General features: G+C 32.7%; 2 protein-coding genes across 2 annotated transcripts; one reads left to right on the forward strand and one right to left on the reverse strand.

Moving 5' to 3' along the window:
• Positions 1-683: 683 nt before the first annotated feature.
• Positions 684-3398, reverse strand: LOC122606681 (root phototropism protein 2). Its single transcript, XM_043779524.1, has 5 exons — positions 3299-3398; positions 3136-3205; positions 2467-2844; positions 1489-2220; positions 684-1365 (listed from the first exon to the last, which is right to left on the reverse strand). The coding sequence occupies exons 1-5, from the start codon at positions 3349-3351 to the stop codon at positions 877-879; spliced, it is 1722 nt and encodes a 573-aa protein (XP_043635459.1). The 5' UTR covers positions 3352-3398; the 3' UTR covers positions 684-876.
• An 11754-nt stretch (positions 3399-15152) lies between these two features.
• LOC122606878 (probable LRR receptor-like serine/threonine-protein kinase At1g06840) lies at positions 15153-25076 on the forward strand. The gene is made up of 20 exons (XM_043779760.1): positions 15153-15681; positions 16752-16902; positions 17034-17105; positions 17206-17277; positions 17395-17538; positions 17646-17717; positions 17797-17868; positions 18162-18233; positions 18350-18418; positions 18563-18631; positions 18723-18794; positions 18966-19052; positions 19818-19892; positions 19971-20479; positions 21202-21363; positions 22002-22285; positions 22971-23022; positions 23227-23483; positions 23851-23985; positions 24442-25076. The coding sequence occupies exons 1-20, from the start codon at positions 15591-15593 to the stop codon at positions 24790-24792; spliced, it is 2868 nt and encodes a 955-aa protein (XP_043635695.1). The 5' UTR covers positions 15153-15590; the 3' UTR covers positions 24793-25076.
• The last annotated feature ends 495 nt before the right edge of the window (positions 25077-25571 follow it).

The following is a 25571-nucleotide window of genomic DNA, read 5'->3' on the forward strand; positions in this document are numbered from 1 at the left end:
TTAGAGTTTGGCCACAATAGGTTTTCGGTTTTTATAAGTTTGGACACAAAAAGTTGTGATAGGTTGCCGGTTTGTTAATTACACTTTTTAATTTTTTATATTTTGTAACTTGTGATTAGCCAAACCAATTTGAATTTGAATGTACATATAACATCTCTAAATATATATAAAAAAAAATCATAATTTTAAAATGAATCTTTATGATCGTACCAACGAGGCAATGTGGCGCGGAGTTGTAGGTTGTTCAGTGGTTGCTAAAACAAGAACAAATATAAACTATGACATGTGATATATATGAGAGCGAACAAACAAGGGTCGATCGAGAATAATTCTTTGATTTTCTTTTTTTTTAAAGGTGAATTTCGCTTAAGAACTTCGTTTCGCGATTCGACAGCAAGAGGTCTAACATACATTGTCTTAACCGAGTCTGCGTTAGAGAGCTTCCTCGAAGTAGAAATGCTTATTTCAAATACCCGATGGGGGAAAACCCCCTACTAATCCGCCCGAAGGTACGACGATCAATAGAGGCAAACCCTGCCCTCTCAGACTTGAACCTGAGTATACCCAAGACAAGCCTTCATAAAAAGACTTCATATGTACTTTCCAAGTCTTGAACCTAAAACCTCCTATTTATAAGGCATGTACTCAACCACTTGAGCTAACTAGGAATTACAATTCTTTCATTTTCTACAAACACACTTTTAAGACTCTTGTATAATTTATAATTACATTACATACATTGACATATAACAAAAAATAAAACACCAATCACGATTTAAACAATTGTTTAAAACTTTTAACAAGAAAAAATCACACCTCACACCAACTAATCTAGTTCAATCTTGAGTAATTCAAAAGTGAAGTTTTTTAGTACGTTTAAGAGATGGAGAAACGTCTCCTTCTCGGCTTTGTATGTTCATGTTCGTCGCCCTCTTCGATATTAGAAGTGTCCTTCGATCCGTGTTTGAAAGGATTCAACTTGCCGAATTTCTTAGACATCGACGAGAAGAAGGTTGGCTTCTTCGGGTTACCTATTCTTGCAGACGTCGAACCCACTTGACCCTTGTGTTGTAAATCCGATATAAACGCTTTCATTTGCAACAACTCGGATCTTAAGGCTTCGTTTTCTTTAGCTAACGACACGTCCGCTTGTACTTGAGACCGCATACTCAACGCATCCGGAACGTTTGTTTCGTTTTTGCCACTTCTAAGTTGTAGTTGATCAAAATAAAGTGCGTGCAAAACTATTTGTACCGGCAATCTTTTATTTTGCGAGGCGTGTACCCTTGCTTCGTATGAGAGCTTGAATGGATCCATTACGCTACAAACTTTCTCACGCTCGATTTCATCCAAGTTCGGATGAGCCTGTAAATTACGAGTCAAAATTTATTTTATGTTCATGTGTCAATGAAAACCAAGGGAAATGATCCGTTTTGAGAGTCCAACTATCAAAACGGATCATTCAGTTTTTGTAAAAAAAATGCTTACCTTAAGGAATATATCAATAGCCCGATAGAGATCATCATCAAATTTTCTGGCATTTTTCGGTACCAAATTAGCAATACCATTAAACTTAGAAATACTCAATTCACTCGCGGTCGCGATCTCACCAAGGTATGCATCAACAGTCTTTGCGACTCTAAGCATCGCGGTCGACGCCACTTCCCTAAAATCGCCACCATTAAAAACCGACACACTCTTTTCTTTCTCAACAAACCCGGATATGATCTTTCTTACACTTTCCAAATCAAACAACCTTTCCCCATCAAAAGTGTATGACAACACAAGCAAATCATCAACTGTAACATGTTCCAACATCCCGGATATCCGTTTTTCTAGTTGCTTCTTGCAAACATCGTCATTTTCTAAAAAAATCGCGGTTCTTAAGAGACAACATAAGAAGCTAATAGGAAATGAGGCCCGGTGGTTTTCTACTGGGAGTAAGGCAACTATTGAGTTTAGAAGTTGTTTTTGTTGGTTTCGGGTTGTGCTGGAGATTGAAATTGAGGCTTTTATGCCACTACCAGAATGGTCACGGACTAAATCGGGTAAAGAACGTTCGGTGTAGGTTATGATCGCGCTAGCGAGTGTAAGTGTTTTCGCGCCTCGTGCTTTCATTGAGGCGATTATTTTTTCGAAGAAGGTTATGTGGACGATTGACAACTCGTCTGTCCACCAGTTTGGGGGTGACCGGCTTGGAAAATTCGCTTCGTTACATGCCTGCAAATCAAAATATTTTATTAAGTTATCGTGTCCATGATCTACCATTAGAGAAAAGACTCGCATACAAAAAATCGAACCCAAAACATGTGAGAAAGTTGCGTATCGAGCTGATTTGGGAATTTTTTATCCGCCACTAGTGGTTATTTTGGACTATAAACTCTAATTAAAAAGTTCTCGCCATTCAAAATTTAAAAATATTTTTTTATTCTAAGTGAGTAATTAAGCGCGGATTAAAAGTTTTACCTTCGCGCTCGCAACTTCAACACATCGTTGAACGATATTAATGTGTTCAGCAATGGGAAGAAGATCTTCACACGATTTCAACACAACAACAGCCCCAGAAAGGCTTGTTAACGCTACTTGAACAAGAAAATCGTCGGTTCGGCCAGCAAGGTTGCCATCACAATATTGATCAGTCATATCAAGATACTCGGCAGCACAACGAAGTGCTGCCACGTTATGTACCGTTATTTCGAAATTTATTCCATAACAAAACTTTGCGGCTTTCTCAAATATTTCAGCTCCTCCCGGGATATTTGATAGGTCTAGTCTTCCCATATCGGCTTCTTTTGATTCGAGTATTAATCGTCTTATGTAGTTGCTCTTTGCTACTAACATGAACTGTTACATCATATCATTATATGTAATTAATTCAGTAATTGTAAGTTATAGCAATATATGGCTACCCAAAAAGTATCTATAAAACTCTATATTTCTGGTAGTGTAAAATGTTTTCCCCAAATCTAAGATCCTGACTTCGTCACTACATATAAAGTTACAAATGAACATGTTACATTTCTAATGTTTGTTTCTTTGTTAGTTTTATCAAAATTTTGCTAACCATAGCACTTAAGTTCATAATTAACAAGCAAAAAAGTATTAATTATACATGTATTAAGGTTGCGTATATACCTTGTGAAGAGGGAACTTTGCTTCACCAACTTGAATAAGAATATCAGTTGGGATATCTTGAGAGAATACCCTAAAGATTGAAGCAAAAAAATATATGATTATTAGTATGAAAATTATTAGAAGAAGAAGATAGTAATTAGTGTTTAGTTATCGTGGGTGTTACCATTGGCCAGTTCTCTCCATTGCAAGAGAAACTCTATTGGTGTGTGCAGCCATGGGCTTAAAGATATAATTGGGAAGATAAGGTGATGATGATGATATATGTGTTATATGTGGTTATATAATGGAATAGTCATACATGTTGCCTTTTTTTAATCCACTTTTAATTGGGTTTTTTGTTTGGACATTAACAAGAAAATTATAATTACTTTGTGGTCACTTTTTTAGCCACATCTCAATATTCAACTTTATGATTAAACAAAAGTAAAACCATTACAAAATGATATCATATTGTAGTTGTGGAGTGAGCCGGATTAAGTAACTTTTTACTGGCCGTGTGAAATTTTTTATAACTTGTATACAAGTATACAACATTGTGTTTTAGCCATTTTGATAGGATTGGATGTTATTATCATTGTTGTGTTTGGTAAAAATTTACGATTTTACTCGTAGTTTTTAAAACAAATGATATATTCCTGTCATTGCTACCACTTTCTGACCTGTCTTTCTGTCATTCTGTGACTTTAGAGTTATCACACTTGGCCCATGTAGATCTAGCTTGAAACAAGCAAAGATTGGACTGTATTTGTTTTTATTGTTAGGTAAAATGTCTTTTTGGGTCACTACTCACTATGTACTATGTAAAGTTATACATTGTGCAATGAACTCAACTTTTGAACTTTTTCATTCATTGATCTTTCTTCTCTTTGTTGTCATTCCTATCAATTTAATTAATCTATCACTGCTTAATTGATATAACACGTAATATAAGTAGAATGATGGTAGACTTATCAAAAATTGTGATAAATTCCCAAATTAATTAGGTAATACTCATCAATCTTTATTGACAAAACAAGAAATATAAACGAAATTGGATTTGTACAAGATTTATCAGCTACACTAGATGATCATATGCTACTTAATTTCTATGTTATACGAGTAATATCAGAAATTATAATCAATGTCAATGTTTAGACTTTATTCAACGAAATAACATAGTCGTAGATTCGGTAATCAACCGATATTGATACCTTACCCGGCTAACCATGATTTTCGACACGTCTAAAGTTCATGAAATAAGAGTTTATAGTTGCTAGTTTTGTATTAAATTTGGTACACTGTACAATGTACATGACAGACTTTTTGTATTCATCTATGCACTTGCCAATTTGAAGTTGGGAATTGGGAACATTTTGGTTGAAAGTAATATCAAGTGCCAATGACTTTGAGCAAACCATGTGACAGCGGTCGGGATTTCTATCCACCACACAAAATATGTGGCTAAAGCCACCTCCAAATTTGATTCAAATCTTGGCCATATCATAGTACAAGTCACTTGGACCCCATTAATGTTGCCTTTTATCGCATATAATTATTTGTAAATTACATAGTTAGGGCCCAACATGATATCCAATTATAGCTAATGATAGTTTCACACGTGGATCATTGCCATATCTAATCTGATATTAGATAATATATTTTAATATTTTTATCTAGTAACTACAATATATTCTTTTTGAGAAGGAATTGACATAGATGATAGATAGCATCGTTTTTTTTTTTTAATTATATTATCATTATATATACGGTATAATTTTTCAAAATACAAATCAATATCATGTATATATAACCTATATTACTTCAGTTGTAGGAACTAGGAAGAGTAATAATCCTATATACAACTTCTACATTATACACCAATGTATGCATCACACGTCTATACACTTGTATAATGTGTATTTGTATTTGACTTTTAGAATATTTATTGATTGAAGTTTCACTTGTTGTCACACTATCACATGTATCAATTTACTCCATAATCAAGCAACTAGTATATTTGTTGACCATAGAAGGTATCACTTTAGCAAAACTTGTAATAAGTCAACATTTTAAAGGGATAAGATTCAAGATACAACTCTATACATGAAATGCATTGTGTACAAACAAGTTTACCTATTTTGAAAAACGATAAAACAATTTAATCCAAAAACAAAAAGTCATTGTTGGGTGTTTGTTAATTAACTGATCAAAGAAATAAATACATTTATTTGTGGTGGGGGTGTATTAGATCGATTAGGCAAAGTTTGTCAAAATCTGGTCCCTGATGGCTAATGGGCCCGGCAATTGGGCTAACTACTAATGTGTGGATACAACTCATTTTGTATGGTTGGATTGTTAGATGCAAACAAATGGGTCTCACTCGGTGGGTGAAGCTTCAAGCTGGCTGATGACATAACTTGATAGCAGTGTAACACACATAAATAGACATGTTACGTTCTATTCTTGGCTATCTGATATAAATCGTTAGTTTTTTCATAAAATACTGTTTAATTTTAGTTTTTTAAACAACTATCTTTTACTAAAAAAATATTAACATCAATAGTTTATTAATTGATAATAATAAGCTCTCTAAAACTGTATGCCAAATTCACAGTGAAATTTAAAAAGTGAATTAAATAGCTACAAGAGAAAGGTTGAATTAAAAAGTGATGTTTCTAGCACTCCAGTGGCAGTCTCAACTTTCATATGAATCTTCGAAAGTATATATGTTAACCATGACAATATCCTTGTTGGTGGTGATGTTTACATGCAAGACAACTAGCTAGTTAGCTTTTAAAGACATTATGAAAATTGCTCGGAATCGTTTCTTTAACTTTCGTTATCGAAACGGAAGAACTATACTAAGTCAATAAAGTCGTTCAACAGGCTAAAACATTTTTCAAAGGCTTTTAACAAGGAAAAAAAAAAGTGGTTAAATTAAGAAACAAGATAAATTATGATTGTTATTTAACATTGTAAAAGGAAATTCTTTTTCTAAGTTTTATAGAAAAAGTCAACAGAAACATACAGTTTAAAACTTTTTAAACAAGTAATAAGAAAGTACAATACTCTTAAAAATGAATAATTCTTTAATAGTAAGTAATTATATACACATATATTCTTTTTCCCAATTTATAAAAATCAAAATAATAACTGAAGACAAGTTAAATACACACATAAATTTTTTTCCTAATTTATAAAAATCAAATATATTACCAAACAAAAAAATACATATGAAACAACGTGTTAAAAAAACAATCAAAAGTTTAATAAAAAAAAAAACGTATAAAAAAAATGCTTATAACCAATATAGAAATATAAATATTAAAGAAAGAACAAACTTTAAAATATAAAGATACAAAAGACATGTAAAAAAAAATGTTTGAGACAGAGAAATTTAAAAGTATAGAAAATAGATGGGAAAAAAAACATTTTTAAAATCCTTAATTAAAAAGACATAAAATAACAAAACAGGAGGGGAGTAAAAATATCAAAACCTTAGACCTCTCAATTAATAAGCAGCACCCAGACCACCCCAACTAAAAACTATTATTATTTTTACCGCACAAACTAAATATACAAGCAAACCGAGTTTTTTTACTGTTCACTTCCATGACTTTTATTAAAGGTATATAATATTTATGTGGCGCCATATAGGCCGACCAATGAATTAGTATCCCGACCAAATTATCCGCAACGATGTCGCTGCGGAAAGTCTTGTACGATATTCCGTACACTAATGACTATGACAGTCAACAATGACTTTTGTCCTACTCGAATTTTCGCAACGACATCGTTGCGGATAGTCTAGGAGGACAAAAGTCATTGTCGACTATCATAGACAATAGTGTTGTTTTGTCCTTATTAAACTATCCGCGGCGATGTCATTGTGGAAAGTCGAGTAGGACAAAACGACACTGTTGACTATGACAATCAACAGTGTCGTTGTGTAGTTATATACTGCGTTCTATCGTTCATTTGTTCATTCAATTGTTATATACTTTCTATCGCTCTCATTTCGTTTATAGATTCTACTTCTTCATTCGATCTTCAGGTTTGTATTCATACATACTTATAATATATATATATATATATATATATGTTTAATCATATTATTAATATAAATGTGTTTTCAGATGGATTATTTTGAGAATATGTGGGAAGATATGAGTGATCAAAATTTTGAGTTTCACTTAGAAGAGCACGATGAAGAATATGAGACCTCGGAGGTGGCCCCCCAATTTGACTACGACGCAAACGATTTCTACACCGAGGAGGTATAGTTAAATGATGACATCAACTTTTTTTTTTTAAATTTTTATCACAATAATGAGTTTTGTTTGTTTCGGGAACACCTTTACTATTTCAGGTGTTTAATTCACACGAAGAACTGTTCAACTGGGCCGAATTTACATACCAAAAACGGTATGGATATAATCGAAACACCAGCTGCGAAGGAGATGGTGGCCGGAAAATCATTGCTGAAAGTACGGGTGAAAGCGGGATGACGAGCACCTTAATCGCGCCTGATGACTGGGATGGTGGTAAGAAAATTGGCTGTCGAAAGTTTGCCAGAATCTTGGCCGGAATAATTAGAGAAAAGGGGGTGAATTTGTGATTTTTGGGTTTGAAGATGGGAGAGTTTTGGGTGTTTTCGTTCGGCCAAAGAAAGAAAGAAAAAGAAAGAGGGGGTGAAGGATAAGAAACATACGGTTTATTTTGAATAACGAATTTCTAGGAGACTTTCCGCAACAATGTGTCGTTGCGGAAAGTTTGGTCAAAAGTCAAGCGTAATTAATGCGATGGTAGCATTAATGCGCTGGTCAAAAGTCCATGCGAAGTCACTGCGGATACCCGAAATTCTATGGTCGGGGTGCGGGACGCATATCTACAATAATATTAACTAGAAACTTTTGGACCCCGCGTTGCGGGGTCTCAATTCCCTTGTTGAAACGGTTCGTTATTTTAGTATATATGTTGTGAATTTTCGACCGCTTAATTAGAAATAATTTTGTCATTAATATGTTTGTTTAAAAGTATGCAAGAAACCAAGACGTAACCTATAGTAGAAACCCGAACGGGATGTGATATGACAAAAATATTAATATATTAATTCAGAATTCAAGCAGATGCGATATAGCAAAATGCAAGTAGTGGTACGGGGTGTATCACAATAAGGTTGAATGACAAATAAAAAGTGTGAAAAAAACAAAAGAAGTAACCCGTAATAAAAAATCCGAAAAAGAAAAACAAAAATAATAAAAAAAAAGACGTGACAAATCCGAACAGGATGCAATGTGGCAAAATCCAAACTATAAGAAACGTGTGATGTGTCACTTTATAACCGATGTCACATGTCAATTTTAATAAGCATGGTTACTATTGATAACCATGCAAAAAAAACCCGAAAGAAAATACTCCAAACGGGATCCGTAATGTCAGAGTCTATATAGTGATGCGGGGTATATGATGAACCAATAAAAGAGATCATATAAGCAAAAAAAAAAAGGTATCAAAAAACCAAGAAAAACCGAAAGATAAATAACCTTAAAGAAAATAGAAATAACAAAGGAAAAATAAAATGTTGAGTAAAAGTTTTCAATATATTAATTGAGAACACAAAAGTCAAAAAACTATGATGAACACTAAGAAAAAACCCCAAACGGGATCCAAAATAACAAAATCTAGATAGTGATGTGGGGTATACGATGAACCAATAGAAAGAAAACATAAAAGCAAAAAAACTATATAATAAACCAACAAAAATCAAAAGAAAAATAATTTTAACGGGATCCGATATGGCAAAATCTGAAAAAACGCGGGGTATAGGTGGACCAATAGAAAGAAAACACAAAAGCAAAAAAACTATGTAAGAAACCAAGAAAAACGGAACGAAAAATAACCTTAACGGAATCCGATATGACAAAATCTGGGAAAAAACGCGGGGTATAAGTGGACCAACAAAACAACGCCACGTGGCACATGACACTATTCATTGGGTTCGCCTTTAATGAGATTACAATTTAAAGTGAAGTGGTAGACTGGTAGCATGTTTGCATATTTTATAATCATTATTATAACAAACTAAAAATAAAATACAATCTAATATGCAGCTTTTGAGAGGCTTTTAAAACCTTAAGTCAATGATAGTTTCACAAGTTCATAAAACAACACCACAATGTTTATTATTTTCTTTACATCATTCCCTTATCAGTTATCATCATCAAAATAAATTTATAAAACCATCAATATTAATTAAAAAAAAAACCACAATAAACCGATTCATTATACATAACCACAAGTTTTGAGATCAGGCACTAACATTATTATATATATATACATTTTACAACCAAACCAACTCTTCTACGAAGAGTTGGCCACCGGCTGCCACTTTCTAAGAGCAACCTGGGTTCGAATCTTGCCAGAGGCATAATTGAAATTAAGTGGTTGAATTACCTTGACACTATTCCTGCTGGGGGTTATGTGGGTACCAATTCAGTACATGGGATCAAACGGTTTCTATCAATCTACATTTTACAACTATCTTAACTACAATAGTTTTTTGCTTTTTTATTTTTAGCCTGAAATTTTTAGTTTTTCTATTTTTTCCACCAAATTACTTTAATTTATTTTTTGTAATTCTCATTTAGCTTTTTCATTTTTAGCCTCAAAGTTTTACCTTTTATATTTTTGCCACCATTCAATTTACCTTTTGTAATTCTCATTTTTATCACCAACTTTTTACTTCTTTTATTTTGCCACAAAATTTACTAAAGTGTACCTTCTTAAGTATAAAGTACAAGTTTAAAAGCTTCCACACAACTATGCTATCATGTCATCATCAACACATTTTCCCGCATCGGGTATTTGAAATAAGCATTTCTACTATAAGAAAATTTTTTATCACGGACCCGGTAAGACAACGTATGTAAAACCTCATGCTGTTGAAATCTTCGCCAAATCAGGTGCATTTCTTTAACGGGTGTAAGAGTATAGTATTTGTTTCAACTTAATATTGTCTATCGGACACCTAATTTAATTGTTTAAGAGTCGTATTTGGCTAAGAGGTTCGACCTACCTCAAAGCTACATGCCGTTTATGAACAACAACATTATATGTTACAAAGGTGAACGTAGTTATTTTGAGAACATATTATAAGTTTTACATGTAACATCTCTGGGGCAACGCTCGGGTACAAACCTCATTCATTACTATTGGGTTGCAATGATATGCAACATCCACAACGTCAAAATGTTCAATATTTGTGTATTGTGTATCGTGAAATATTTGGTTGTTAGTACTATTTTAGTACTCGTAAGAAAGATTCTTATGTATTAAGTATTTAAATATGAGAATCATCCATAAGATATTTTTTTTAGCCATACATCACTACTTAATTTTTTATATGAATCAATATTTGAACTCATAAACTACATATGTTCAATGTTTTAAGATACATTGTACGGTAATATAAAAAATAAGTGATGTAATGATCAAAGTCCCTTTCAATATTCAAAGAGACCAAATAATGCAAGAAACCTCTTTCAACCCTTTAAAAATGTTTTTTAAGTTTCAGCCTTCAGCTGAATGAACCCATGTATACATAATGGCCCATTTGACAAGCTATTTGGTATGGGTATTGGCTCATATACATATCCAGTGTGCGAGCCCATTGCCAATCAATATGTTACGCCCTTTTTAATAAAAGAATACAGTGTAACACTAGTTATTAATATATATATATATATTAAAAACAAAGGTACGGAAATGCATGAAAAAATATTAATGGGTCATTTTATTTTTTTTTGGTCCGTTTTCATTTTTTTAATGGGCCTCTTGATTTTCTTATGTTTTGGGCTTGATAAATTATGTTTTGATCTTTTAAGTTGCTTTCAATTTGTTTACAAAAGATCACTTATTTTAATTGCATATTATTATTTTTTTAAGTTTGTAACATTTTTAAGATTATCTCATCTTATTACAAGTGAACTATTACATAGTATATATACACATAACAATAGGGTGTATGTTTTGAATATATACACCTAACCATCTCTGAAAAATTTGTTTGCAAACAATATTTATTAGTTTCAATATTATTTCGGTTGATATTTTATTATTATGGATTATTTTTTTTCACTTTCTATTTTCCATTATTTGGAAAATTAGCTTTAATTATGTTTGTATTATTAATTTGTTTTTTTTATTTTAAATATTCTACGTTCATACTTGTTATCTTTTATAATTTATATAATATATTAATCTGTTATAAAATTATACTGTCGATTTTTTTTAATTTATAATTGTTTATTCATTAAAAAATCAATATCAACTCAAGTTTTGAGCTTTATAATATTTTTAAAAGCATGTAATAATTTTTACATAGTACGGAACACAATAAATATAATGTCTCCCGGGACAACGCCCGGATAACGTATCTCGTTATTATTGTAATAAAACCAATCCGGTTGTAGCAAATGGTTGGAGCCAATGATCTTGACAAGTGTTATATAGTTCAGTGCATGAGACTCTGATCGTAAAACGGGCCCCATTTTAAAATATTATTTATTATATATCAGTTTGATAAATGATTTTGCTTAAAACACTTTTCGAAGAAGGACAATGTTCAACTAAGAATAAAAAATGTTCTAACTACTTTTTGATAACAACATTTTGTGTTCAATGAATTCTTATAAGCAATTACTAACATTTTTTTTACGCTCATAGTAATTATCGTAATATATATATATATATATCCTTATTATATCTTTTTTGTTATATGGGCTCATTTTAAAATTTTTATCTTGCACACCAATCCCGAAGTTCATTTGTCGGCCCTGGTTGGAGCACTTGACTCTAAAAACATAGGTTAAGGTTGGAGGTTTCTTTTTATTTTTTTGGTACATTTCAAGCTCTCTCACACACTGTACAGACGGTCGTGGGGCTTAAAATCCGTAACAGACGACATTGAGTATTAGTTATTTGTTATCTTTTTACTAATCATCGTCATAAAGAAAGAAAAATTATAACATCAAAATTTTATTAAAAGAAAAGTTAAGATGGTACACATAGGTTTCTGTAGACCAGGAGCGATGACACGTATGTTTATATGCTCAAGAGGTAAATGTTGAAAAACATAAAGAAATCAAGATTCGATTTAATGTCTCTAGACCAACAATTTTTTCTGCCAGATCCCTCAAAGAAGGTCCAAACTCCCAACTAACCACTTAAGGGCGCGTTTGGTTCACATTGTTTTTGAAATGAATGAAATTTTTCGAAGGAATTGGAATCTGAAGGAATGGAATTTGACGAAATGTTTTTGATTTTTTGAGAATTCAAGTGATGGAAGGAATCAAATTTTCCTCCATCCCCAAGGAATGGGGATTCCATCAAATGATGGAATGTTTACATTTCTACGGAATGAGATTTCTCTTTTTTTGAATAACCAAACGCACCAAATAATGGAATTCAATTCTAATTCCATCGGAGTCCATCAAATTCTTTGAAACAAACACGACCTTAATGTAAAAGACTAAATGGTTTCAATGCATCTTAACAGGGCTTTGTTTTTGTTTTCTTTTTAACAATGTGTTAGCCTGTCCAAATCATATTTATATCGTTTCTACCGCAACGTGTGGACAAACCTACCCTACCTCATTAAGAGCATATGTTATCTATCATAAAAAGTCAAAACAACATAAATATCTTCTAAATCTAAATATGTTACTTATATACTTACATACACGCATGCAACTTCGTGTTTGCTATTTGCTACATCTATAACATTATCTGAGGCTTATGCCTCGACATATTTTACTCTTTATTATTTCCTTGTTTAGTAACAAAATGATATGTACATTGCATTTTCGGATATTTGGTTTAGTTTGCTTTAAAAATGCTTTTGGAGATCATATAAAGCTAGGGATTAAAAACTATAAAGTTAAACAATATACTCGATAAAGCTAGGAATTTTATATATAACATAACTTTTTAAAAAGGAAGGACGAAAAACCTTAGAAAAATGATAAATAAAGTTTTAAGGGCTTCACTTAACGTGTATAGAAAGATTGTACGTTTTCATATTAAAAGCTCACCCCTGAATTTAATGGTAAATGTACAACTATTTAATGCACGTTAACGAATGTTTTTAGGATTTCGTTTAACAAAACTCAAAACTTTATAACTAAAAAAGCCCAACAACCGTAAGATGTTATCTCAAATTAATAAGGAAAATAATTAATATGTCTAATTTGTATGCCTAAAGATATACCTAAAAGAGAGATCAAATCATGTGGTAAAGATCAAAGGTAGACATGCTGAAAGAGAATGAGTGAAAAACATATGTCATGTAATATATTGAGTAGGCGTAATATTAGGCACGTGATTTAGGTATATATATCATTATCTAATTAATAATTACGAAACTTTTAAAGAGATAAAACCTGCCTCCCCTTCGACCACTTATCTAAAAATAAAATACATATTAAAAAGGAAATTCCTAACTGAGAATCAAAATGAACATCAAAAAGCGATTTTGGATTCCAAATCACCTATCCACCTTCATTCGATCTTGTTCTTTTCTTTTTGCTTTATTGTTGCCAACCAAAATTTTAAGCATTAATATTGTAAAATAACGGGGCATATGGCTACGTATTTTTGGAATAAACTTGACCTACGTTCATCATTTGCTAGTTCGTCATTTGCTAATATGAATGAAGGTTGTCAACAATTTTTATAAGCAAAACAAAGGAAATCCTGACAAAGAATACATAATACCATTGTCCATTTAAAGTTAATGGACAATATTCTCGATCACAAGACTTTTAATCAACCATAATATATGTATATATATTACTGCATAGTATACATTTGTATAAAACATAAGTTGTTGTGAATGACTAATTGGTAGTATTATCACTCCCAAAAGTTAATACAAATTAATAGATGTTTTGATTGATTAATATGTGTTTGTTAGTGTGATAATATGACCATGCAGGTGATAAGGTAATCCATGTATGCATCTATGTTACTATCTTCTTTTTCTGATGAAATTTTCGACCAACCTACAACTCGAGTTTCCAAAAATTAGTCACCACCGTCGCTATCATCCACTATATTTTAGACTGCTTACATTGACTAATCATCGAAAATTGAGCTACAGGTTGCCTGAAAAATGAGTTAGAAAATATGTCTTGACATGGCTACACCTATATAGATTGCCACATCACGAAACAGACTTAATATGTCTAAACATTTGTGTAATTTAAGTATATATAATTTGTTGTTCTAAAAAAAAAAGGCTCCTAAATTAAATTATATATGTAAATGAGATATATGGACAAATTCGTAAACATTTTAAAGTGTACCTAATTTTAGTATTTTACCCGCAAATAGTGATAGGTCTTACTCTTAAAAAGTTTAACGGGAGATGATATATTTTTTTAAAAATTAGACTAAATTTCATACAAAAATCATAAAATGTGAATTCTAATAGTTCTCTTTTCAAATTTATATTTATTATCACGTTTTTGTTAGTAAGATTTTAAGTTAATTATTTTAAGCGGATAAATTATTTTTTAAATATAAATGAAGGAGAAATGATTAATTTCTCTAATTAAATAGTTTAAAAATTTTTCTAATTATGATGACATGTGAAAAAATGAGAAAAAAAAATTAAGAAAGAGAAATAATAAATACCACATGTCAGACTAATATTTAAAAGAGAATTGATATTTGTACCACAAAAATTGATATATTTACCACACAGTACAGTTATTACATCATACTGTACAAGTCAATAAAACATATTGGTGATAAATTAATCAAAAATTATTGTACGAATGTCACCTCCTTATTTAAAATGTTTATATTTTTCTAAATAAAAATTGCAGTACAGCAGCCAATTTTCAAACCCATGGGACCCACAAACATATTCAACAAACTCAACCCTTTCACAGAAAGTCAATGTTGGCAACAACCTTAGCTATATTAAAAATAAATTTATAATTTTAAACTGATAAAAAAATGGCTGCAATCGTCACTCACTTCTTCTCCATTTCCAGCTTACTAACTTTTACCAGTTCAAACAACACCCACAAAAGATTACTAAAGAAAATTTCAAGATTTTTACCATATCAAACACAACCACCACAACCCTCTTTAATGTCAATGAAAACCCATGTGAACACATCATAAAGAAGCCAATTTTCTTTAATTAAAACTTTGTGCACGCAACGTATTTGATAAAATGTCTCAATGAGTTGAAAAGTGGTAATTCTTTTGGTTTTGAGATTGTATTTATTTACCCTTCTGTTTGGAGTTATTATATGTGGATTTCTGTGAAGAATCTTTAGAAAGTTTGGAACTTTATTGGTGTTTAGTTTCGGGTTTCGGATTTTTCGATAAGGACAAGAAGTAGAAGGTGGTTTAGTTTGAGTTAATAGTTAAGGATTGGTGTAAAGGTGACAGTTTTTGGGATGTTTGAGTTGAGGTTTTTGTGGTTTAAAGCATTTTGTGTTGTGAGTTTGTTGGTGGTTGTGGATAGTCAATCTACTCATCCTACAGAAGGTAAGTTAATTAGTAGTTACTTCGTTTCTATGGTGTTTGTTCTAAGTGTATGATAGAATTACTGTTAGAAAGTGCCATCTTTTTCATTATATTGTGACAGAAATCTGTGTTTTTTTTTTGTATATATGATACTATTTTATATTATTTAGCTATGAAGCAAGATATATAATTATGGTTTCCGAGTTAGAAGGTTGACCAATGGAATTTCGTATGCGTAGTTAATAAGTATAGTTATAACTAGGATATTTATTTCTTTATATACATGATCCATGTTGCTAGAACCTAGAACACATTGCACATGTTATATCATGACATAACTTGGACTGATTATATAAGGCTGGGATTAGAATTTTGAAGTTAGCAACATTCGTTTGGCCAGGCGTGTTATGGTTGGGTGAGATTTGCCTTTCGGAAAAAAAAATCAGAATTTTGAAGTTTCAAATTTTGTTTTCTTCATTTGATTTCCCCTTCCATAAAACTCTAATCTTAAGACCTAGATTAGAATTATGTAGTTAGCGAACAGCGATAGACATTTGAGCAAGCTGTATTCAGGTGGCCTATAACCAAGAGGTCCCGCGTTCAAGTCTGAGTGGAGTTATAAGTGTATAATGGACCATGGTTGTGTGAATTTTCCTTCCATATAAAAAATCATAATTTTAAAGTCTGAATTTCTTTTTTTGGCAGTTTAATTTCCCTTTCCTTAAAATGCTAATTTTAAGATCATTGATTAGAATTTTAAAGTTAGGAATAGGTCTAGGCTGTATCTAGGTGACCCATCAACCAAGAGTTCGAGGAATCAAGTCATAGTAGGGTATGAAACTTTTGCTACCTTGCTCTTAGGCCTATGCATACCCATTTATATACTTGCTATATTCAACTTAGTATTTGCATTTCAAGGGTGTGGTCGTTTTGGCGATGGTTACGAAATGTTTTTGTAATGCCTGGATGCACAACGAACAAAAGAACTTTGGTTCCTGATTGGTTATGAGATAATAATTATCATCGTTAGTTTTGTGTTAGAGGGATTTTTTTATTAATTACTTATGATAAGCTTGTCAATCGGAGTGCAGTGACAGCACTGCAGGTTATCAGGGATAGTCTTGTTGATCCAGACAACAGTCTCGATAACTGGAAACGTGGAGATCCATGTGTATCAAATTGGACTGGGGTCTTGTGCTTTAACAAAACCCTAGACGACAGCTATCTTCATGTCCGAGAACTGTAAGTAGAAGCTGCAATTTTGACCCATTTACTTGTGAATGGATTGATTTGGGTTATGTTTAATCTCTAACTAGTTGAACAATCAGAGCATGAAAAATAGCTTAAATAATTTCATGTATAAAATCTTGCAGGCAGCTACTTCATCTCAATCTTTCAGGAACTTTATCTCCAGCCCTAGGACGATTATCTTATATGGAAATATTGTGAGTCTAGTTTCTAGTGTCACTTACATTACTATCTTAGCTTCTTACTCCTGTTATAATTATGATATAGTTGTATGATTATTTACTCTTCATATTAAAGGGATGTCATGTGGAACAAGATAACTGGGAGTATACCAAGAGAGATCGGTGAACTTACAAGTTTGAGGCTCTTGTAAGTTTCTTTTTTTGGTGGTTAATTTACAGCTGTTGTCATATAGATGAAAAGATGTGAAAAGAGTCGTCATTTATCGGTGTCATGATTCCCGCGTTCATGATTACGCACGTGCAGGTTGCTGAATGGAAATGAACTAACAGGTTCGTTACCAGAAGAGCTTGGTTTTCTTCCTAATCTGGACCGTATACAGATTGATCAGAACCACATATCGGGACCAATACCAAACTCATTTGCAAATCTGAACAAGACAAAGCACTTGTAGGGATTTTGTTTTTTATTTTTCTTTTTTTAATCTTTTACCTGATTTTTATAATGATTGTGATGACTTATGTTTGGTTTGTTGTTTCTTTTGGTCCTCTGGGCAGCCATATGAACAATAACTCACTTAGCGGGCAAATTCCTCCTGAGCTATCTAGATTGCCATCACTTGTTCATATGTACGTTTATATTTCGTAGGAGTAACTTTGATTGCCCTAAATACTTCCTGGCATTTGCTGACGTGCACATTTTTTTCAGGCTGCTTGACAACAATAATTTATCAGGCTCACTTCCTCCTGAGCTTAGTGAACTGCCGAGCCTACTTATCCTGTATGTTTTTCTTGTTTGCTAGGTTGATGTGTAAGACTAGATTGTTTTGGTCAAACCATAAGACTAATGGGTCATTTACTGCTTAACCGATGAAGTTAAATTTGAATTTTGTGCATGAGAATCATGAGAATTTAGAGACAGAACTTAACTCATTTCGGGTCACTTAATTTCGCATGTATTATCTGTTATTTTTTCAGATAGCAACATCTTTTAGCATTATTCATACATATTTGTATCTTTAGTGTATTGTTCTCTAAAATCTATCCATCACTTTTTATTTCTTTTTTTGGCAGTCAACTTGACAACAACCAGTTTGATGGTAGTATACCTCCATCTTACAGCAACATGCTTCAGTTGTTGAAGTTGTAAGTTTAACTTACATGGGAATTGATTAAATAATAGGCAAAATAGGGTTTTTTTTTTCTGGCTTGTGACTTTTTTTTTTTTTTTTCATTTGGTTTTGTATGTTGTTCTTTATCAGGAGTTTGAGGAATTGCACCTTGCAGGGACCAATCCCTGATCTTAGCAGGATACCAAATCTTGCTTATATGTAAGAATGCAATAATTATTTCGAATTTTAAGTGCACTTGGCGAAAGTCCTTGATTTTGTTATTTTTTAGCGTTGCATTTGTCATCTGTGTTCATTGGTGTTGGTGTTGACATTTGACCTTTTTATGACAACTGTATATTTCAGAGACCTCAGTAATAACAATCTTAATGGATCCATACCAGACATGAATCTTTCTGACGATATCACAACAATGTATGACTACTTGATTTTTATGAGGGTCTGTCTATCATTTACTCTGGGTTTTTGTTTTGGGTTCTTATGATATGAACAATTTCATGTACAGAGATCTGTCAAACAATCAGCTTACTGGACCTATTCCTCCCAGCTTTTCAGGCCTTCCTAATCTTCAAAGATTGTGAGGAATCTTACACCTTTGCTTCTTTCAAGTGCTATTTAATTTTTACCTCAATAATATTCACGTGTTCTTTAAGCTTACCACTAAGAAACATGACTTATTTATGCATGCTGTTTACAAATATCATGGATAGACATGCTTATCGAAACTATTCTCAATTTCTCATTGCAGGTCTCTCTTCAACAATTCCTTGAATGGCTCAATTTCGTCCAATATATGGCAAAACAGGACCTTAAATTCAACTGAACAACTTACCTTGTAAGGCCTAAAACTCTCTCTCTCTTTCTCTCTCTCTCTATATATATACGTATATATCACACACACACAATGAGTGTATATTAATGCACACACTTGTGCTCCTGTTTGCACGTGGATACACATTTGTGTCGTGCTTCTTTATGCATGTCTGTTATCATTCACTCCACCCATTTCATATTTGTAAAGATTGTTCTTTTCAACGAGCTCTGTTTATATACCCTCTGCCAATGTCATGAGAGCTGGAATTTTTGGTCGTATGTATTACATGCTATCAAGAGTGACAATATACGTGGCATTGTTACCTATTCAGTTACGAATGGGTCAGTTGGGATTATGCATTATCTTTATGGGGCCAAATGGTTAAATTAAATAGCTAAGTAGTCCATAATGTTAGATAGTGTTGCAGTAGTTTTTTGTAATAATATATAATACACCATTTTGTTTTTAAAAGTTTGTAAAATATTTGGGCAAAAAGTGTTTTGGGTCCATCAACTTGTATAAAGAAAAGCCCTGTTCTAACCCATACTCGTTTTAAACTGTTATTCAATTCAACCTGCTTTTTTTGCCACCCCTAATGAAAGCTCAATAGCTGGTTATGTGTACTAATTGATGAAATCAAGTTACAGGTAATATCTAAAATCACAAAAGATGTTGCAATTTTGATGGGACGGTAATATTGAAAACCGTGCAAGTGGAAATTGTTGTACAATGGTGTCTTATTTGTATTGAAAGTGTCTAGTTAAACTCACAGCTGTGATATTGCAGGGATATGCAAAATAATGATATTACAGGTATTTCAGGCAGTGGCAGTCTCAACCTCCCTCCAAATGTCACCCTTAGGTTTGTTACTTTTCTTGTTAGTTTAATAATCATAGATTTATCATGTAAACTTAGTTATATGTGTTTATATAATTTCAGCCTTCAAGGGAACCCTGCATGCTCAAACTCAAACGTAAGCATGTCACGATTCTGTCAACCTTCATTGGCATTAGTCAGCCATTTGCAAAGTATCCCATCAAACTCGACTGACAATTGTCAAGTTCAATCATGCCCAAGAAACTATGAATATGCACCAGGGTCTCCTACGCCATGCTTTTGTGCCGCACCACTGCTTATTGGCTACCGATTAAAGAGCCCCGGTTTTTCATATTTTCCAGCATACTTCTATACATTTGAGGTGTATCTAACCTCTGGTCTTAAAATAAATCATTTTCAACTTGATCTTACATATAAATGGATAAAGGGTCCTCGACTACAAATGTATTTGAAGATTTTTCCTGTATTTACTGGACCGGGTTCTGATACCTTCAATAGGAGTGAAGTTCTCAGGATTCGGAGCTTGTTCACGCAATGGGAGATTCCAGATAGTGAAATATTTGGACCTTACGAGCTTCTCAATTTCACACTTTTGGATCCTTACAAAGATTGTAAGTCTCCTATTAACCGTAATCTTTTGATAAACGGTTCTTAATGCTTGGATAAAAAACAGGTTCTGCTTCTTTGCCTGAATATTTCAGTTTTGCATATTTAGAATATGCACAGCTGTAACAAAGCTCATTAATTTATGGTTAAAGTTGAATAAAGCCTAGTTCAAGACACATTCTATTTTCATTTCACAAAACGTTTCTACTGTATTCACAAAGATTCCTCTTTTAGAGTCATTATATCCACTACTTTTTAAAACAGTTAGAATTCACTAAACACTTGGCAAAAGCATATCTGATCGTAGCTGATTATCTGATTTTCATTATCCGAAATCAGATAATCGCTTTCAGAATGCACATCCAAATCCCCTAGTTAAGGAGTTAGGACTCCCTCCGTTTCTTACGGCTCTATAAAATCTCTTCCAGTATGTTGCTTTCGGATGTCCTATGTACATTTTAGCATCTCCATTTGAAGATCTTTAGGTTGCTTTCCTATTTGACCAAAGTTTTTTTTTACAAAACCTTATGATCTTGATTTTGGTTAGATAATACACCTTTTTTAAAAGTACACCCACAATGAAATATTTCATGAGTTATTTAATTTCTCTTGGTACACTCTCAAACTTGGTTTTATCATGGATGGAGGATACTAATATTAATAAATGATAGGTGGTTGATATCATTGTGTAATTTCTTAATGTTATTGATACTTATTTTAATTGCAGTTATTCCCACACCCTCCTCCTCTTCTGGTATAAGCAAGGGTGCATTGGCAGGAATTATTGTTGGGGCTATTGTCGGCGCGGTTTTATTCTCTGCTTTTGTCTCACTTTATATCTTGAGATTGAATCGGAAAAAGTACCGTGCAATTTCAAGAAAACGTCATGGTGAGCAAACTTGTGGATTTTCATTACTGTTGACACTTCTCACAAGAGGTCGTAAATTGGTGGGTCTAGCATGTTGAGTAACGGGTAAAATATGTTGTCAGACCAGAATGAGTAGTTTTGGTACAGCCGTACAGGTTCTGTTTGGTAACCAAAGCACTTATTTCAATTATTATGAAATATTTATTAACAGTTTGTGATAAATATGCATAGAAAATTATTACATTAATCATCTAGTTTTTTTAATCAAGCGACTTAATAAGTTGTACGCATTATGCATTAAAAATACAGACTTTCGACCTGTTTCACCACTTTGACCCATTGGTCTTCTTTTAATGATATTAATTAACCTGATTTGACCAGTTCATTAGTATATGGGTAAGGGGCCACCTCTAAGTTTCATATATACTGTCTGATCTTAAATAGATCTGAAATTTGACTATCATGGTTGAGGTTTATCACCCCATCAAACTTCAAATTTATATGAATTATATCATGCATTGAACATCAACTACACTTTAGTGAAAGTATATTATAGTTATCACTTGTCAGTGGCGTTTCAAAAGGTCAATATTCATATATACTAGAAGTTGAAAATTAGTCAATTTGACTTCAAAGGATGTTACTTTGTATTTTTGCAGTTTCTAGGGCTTCTCTTAAAATCGAAGGAGTGAAAAGCTTCACTTATGAAGAAATGAAACATGCTACGAACAATTTTGATGTTGGTAGTGAAGTTGGACAGGGTGGGTACGGAAGGGTATACAAAGGTATCCTAACTGATGGTCATGTTGTTGCAATCAAACGAGCCGAAGAGGGATCACTACAAGGTGAAAAAGAGTTTTTTACCGAAATTGAGCTCTTGTCTAGGTTACATCACAGGAATCTGGTTTCTTTGCTTGGATTCTGCGATGAAGAGGGTGAGCAGGTAAATTCTACTTGTATTATGCTCCTGGAGGTGGGAAAATGGATGAGTTGGGTAACTAGTCAAAATGTTATAATGTTGTCTGGGTTAAAATGGACCAGGTTGTGTTTGCCCTGACCCATCAACACTCACTTATCCATTCCTATTTTTTTTAAAAATTTTTGTTAAGATTTAATGATTACTAGCGATTAGGAGGCTTTACACATTTGAATACACTTTTAATGGCTTTCAATCCATCTAAAGGTAACGAATAATAATTAATAATTTCCACTAATAAGGCTTTAAATGCTTGTATGGAGTCAATAAGAATGTTCAGTTTATAAAGCAATAATGCCAAATAGGCAACCAGATTTATTATTATAAGCAAACTACTTATCAACTTCAGTGGTATAGATTTATTATATTCATGATGTACACTTGCAATTTGCAATAAGTTCAATCTATAAAAGAAATAGATAGGACACCACCCTTTGACAAATTTCAATCTTAAGTTACCTTTTGGGCCCTTTGCATATTGGTAATCATTACAAGTAAAATATGGCATTATTTATCAAACTACGTGACCCTAAATTTTTTAAAATAAAAAACTAAAAGAGTCAGAGTCGCCGGTTTTCTTGGCCCATATGAAGTTTGCAGTTATTTCAATAGAATATAGCATTATTCTAAATCACTGGATGTGTGCATGCAGATGTTGGTTTATGAGTTCATGTCAAATGGAACTCTCAGAGATCATTTATCAGGTATGTCTTAATAAACTATGTAACCCTACTCTTATAAAACCTAAAAGCAAGTTTGGCTCATACTATCTAAGTAAGGAGTTGATGTACCAACTCAGTAGGGATTCAGAAATAACTTTTTGCACTATACACAGATTTTATTACATTAATGCTACTTATGTATGGAATCATTCAAGATTTCTGAAGCTTTTGTGTTATGGTGACTAGTTTCCGAGAAGTATAAACAGCCCTTGAGTTTTGCTATGAGATTAAGAGTTGCATTGGGTTCCGCCAAGGGTATTCTCTACCTACATACCGAAGCTAATCCACCGATATTTCATCGAGATATTAAGGCCACGAACATCTTGTTGGACTCCAAAATGATTGCAAAGGTTGCTGATTTTGGACTTTCACGACTTGCTCCAGTTGCCGACTTGCAAGGAATTGTTCCTGGTCATGTATCAACAGTTGTTAAGGGAACTCCGGTAACTATATTTTTAATAATTTTTTAGTTTTATGTTGAAATGGAGTAAATCTTCTACTACAATAGTGACATCAATCATGTTTTATTATTTTAATGATTTTTGAATTTTGATGACATATTTTTAAATGTATAAGAACAGATTTCATAAAATGGTGTTAAATTTGTATTAAAACTCGTATGAGCTTTAAAATAAAGAGTCTTGACTTTGACTTTAGAAGTCAAAGTGTGCCTTGCACCTCGCCACCCTCAATGTAATGCAAGTTAGGCTTCAAATATGGACATTAAATATAGAATTACACTTGAACAAAAATGTTGCATTCAGTTTCTCATATTGAGTAAAAAAATTCACTTCTATATTTTGGTTGCAGGGTTACCTTGACCCGGAGTATTTCCTGACTCATAAACTAACAGACAAAAGCGACGTTTATAGTTTGGGGGTTGTTTTTCTTGAACTCTTAACGGGGATGCACCCGATCACACATGGCAAGAACATTGTTCGAGAGGTATTGTCTTACAACTTAGAAAAAAAGTTCCAGTGTTTCACATGCAAGGTCAAAGTCAAGAAATCTTGATAAGCACCATAATCATTGGCAAGTGACGCACCTAATGCAAGCTAAGAGGCCATCTTAGGAAGCCCATAGTTCACATGACTCGCAAAAGTTGTCTCATATATAAACAAATGAATGATATGAAATGAAGATATATAATCTACCTTTTGATGTCAAATCGGAAATCTTGATGCAATACTGAAATCATTGATGTTGATACTACAATAGTAAATAAATGAATTAAGTTGGAACAATATAAAGAGACATTTTAGCCTATTATGTCAGATGAATAAATATAGGCAAATGAAAAGGTTTGCATAGTTTACTTTGTGTATTTTCGACTTTATGTTATGAATGGTATATTTTAATACTCTTTACTAAACCTTATTTTTCTTATGACACATTCATCAGGTTAATATTGCATATAGATCTGGCATGATATTCTCAGTTATTGATTCAAAAATGGGATCTTACCCATCGGAATGTGTGGAAAAGTTTGTGACTTTAGCCCTCAAGTGTTGTCAGGAGGACACAGATGAACGACCTTCGATGGCAGAAGTGGTCAGGGAACTTGAAAACATATGGCAGATGATGCCAGTATCCGATTCAGGAACCAACGACTCAATGGATATTGATACTAACCATGGGAAAAATGCGTCTTCTCAATCTTCATCATCTACAACAAAGAACCCTTATGTTTCCTCTGATATATCAGGAAGTGACCTTGTTAGTGGTGTTGTTCCCACTATAGCGCCGAGATGAACAAAACCGCATACAGTTTATGTTCCTATAGTTGAATTTGGGTTTTTGGGTAGAGTACATAACACAGTGAACAATGTTATGGGAGATGTCTCCCCATATACATGCAAGACACACTTACCGTGTATGGGTATATATCTTTTGAAGTATATATCATGTAGTAAACTTGCAATGATGTTTTACATCTGCAGTTTTCATTTTTCTGTATATAACAAGTTGGAATTTGGGTTTGTAAGTACAGTTTGAGAGTTATAAAAATGAGTTCATGAATAATCAAATTTCTAGTTTCCTTGGATCATTGGTTGCTAGTTGTGTATATGCTTAATTCATTCTTTTGGATACTAATTGATTGCTATTTTTGAGAAATAGTTTAGACTAATAATAAGATCGTAACACTTATTATTTACATGGTTTGTCTCGAGCGAGAGGTGAACCTATAACCTCTTGATTGATGGACCACTCTCAATGCTAGAGCCAAAAAATTTTTAGGCACCCACAACTTCAGTTAAGCGACACGACATATTGTTTGTTTCTACAATTGCAAGTTCATCATGAAATTAATAGTAAGAATTATGCTGTAAAACTACTGAACACTTATGTTGGACTGTTGGTGTTTCTAATTATTAGTTACTCCGTATTATATTTTGATTTATACCAATGAAGTCATTAAACTTGCTTAAGGTGTTTCATTTTCCTTGTTTTCAATGTCATAAAATAAAAAAAAAAATCTTAAATTTCGAGATGATAGTACCAAATGAAACATTACCAAAATTTGATGACTA

The sequence above is a fragment of the Erigeron canadensis genome, chromosome 7, assembly GCF_010389155.1.
Source record: "Erigeron canadensis isolate Cc75 chromosome 7, C_canadensis_v1, whole genome shotgun sequence".
NCBI lineage: Eukaryota > Viridiplantae > Streptophyta > Magnoliopsida > Asterales > Asteraceae > Erigeron > Erigeron canadensis.

Bases quoted from the DNA above. Each gene is read 5' to 3' on its own strand.
- LOC122606681 (XM_043779524.1), bottom strand. From the start codon at position 3,351: ATGGCTGCACACACCAATAGAGTTTCTCTTGCAATGGAGAGAACTGGC. The intron at 3,206-3,298 runs GTAACACCCACG...TTCAATCTTTAG, and splicing joins ATGGAGAGAACTGGCCAATG to GGTATTCTCTCAAGATATCC. The intron at 2,845-3,135 runs GTATATACGCAA...ATGATGTAACAG, and splicing joins CAAAGTTCCCTCTTCACAAG to TTCATGTTAGTAGCAAAGAG.
- LOC122606878 (XM_043779760.1), top strand. From the start codon at position 15,591: ATGTTTGAGTTGAGGTTTTTGTGGTTTAAAGCATTTTGTGTTGTGAGT. The intron at 17,106-17,205 runs GTGAGTCTAGTT...TTCATATTAAAG, and splicing joins TTATCTTATATGGAAATATT to GGATGTCATGTGGAACAAGA. The intron at 21,364-22,001 runs GTGAGCAAACTT...GTATTTTTGCAG, and splicing joins AATTTCAAGAAAACGTCATG to TTTCTAGGGCTTCTCTTAAA.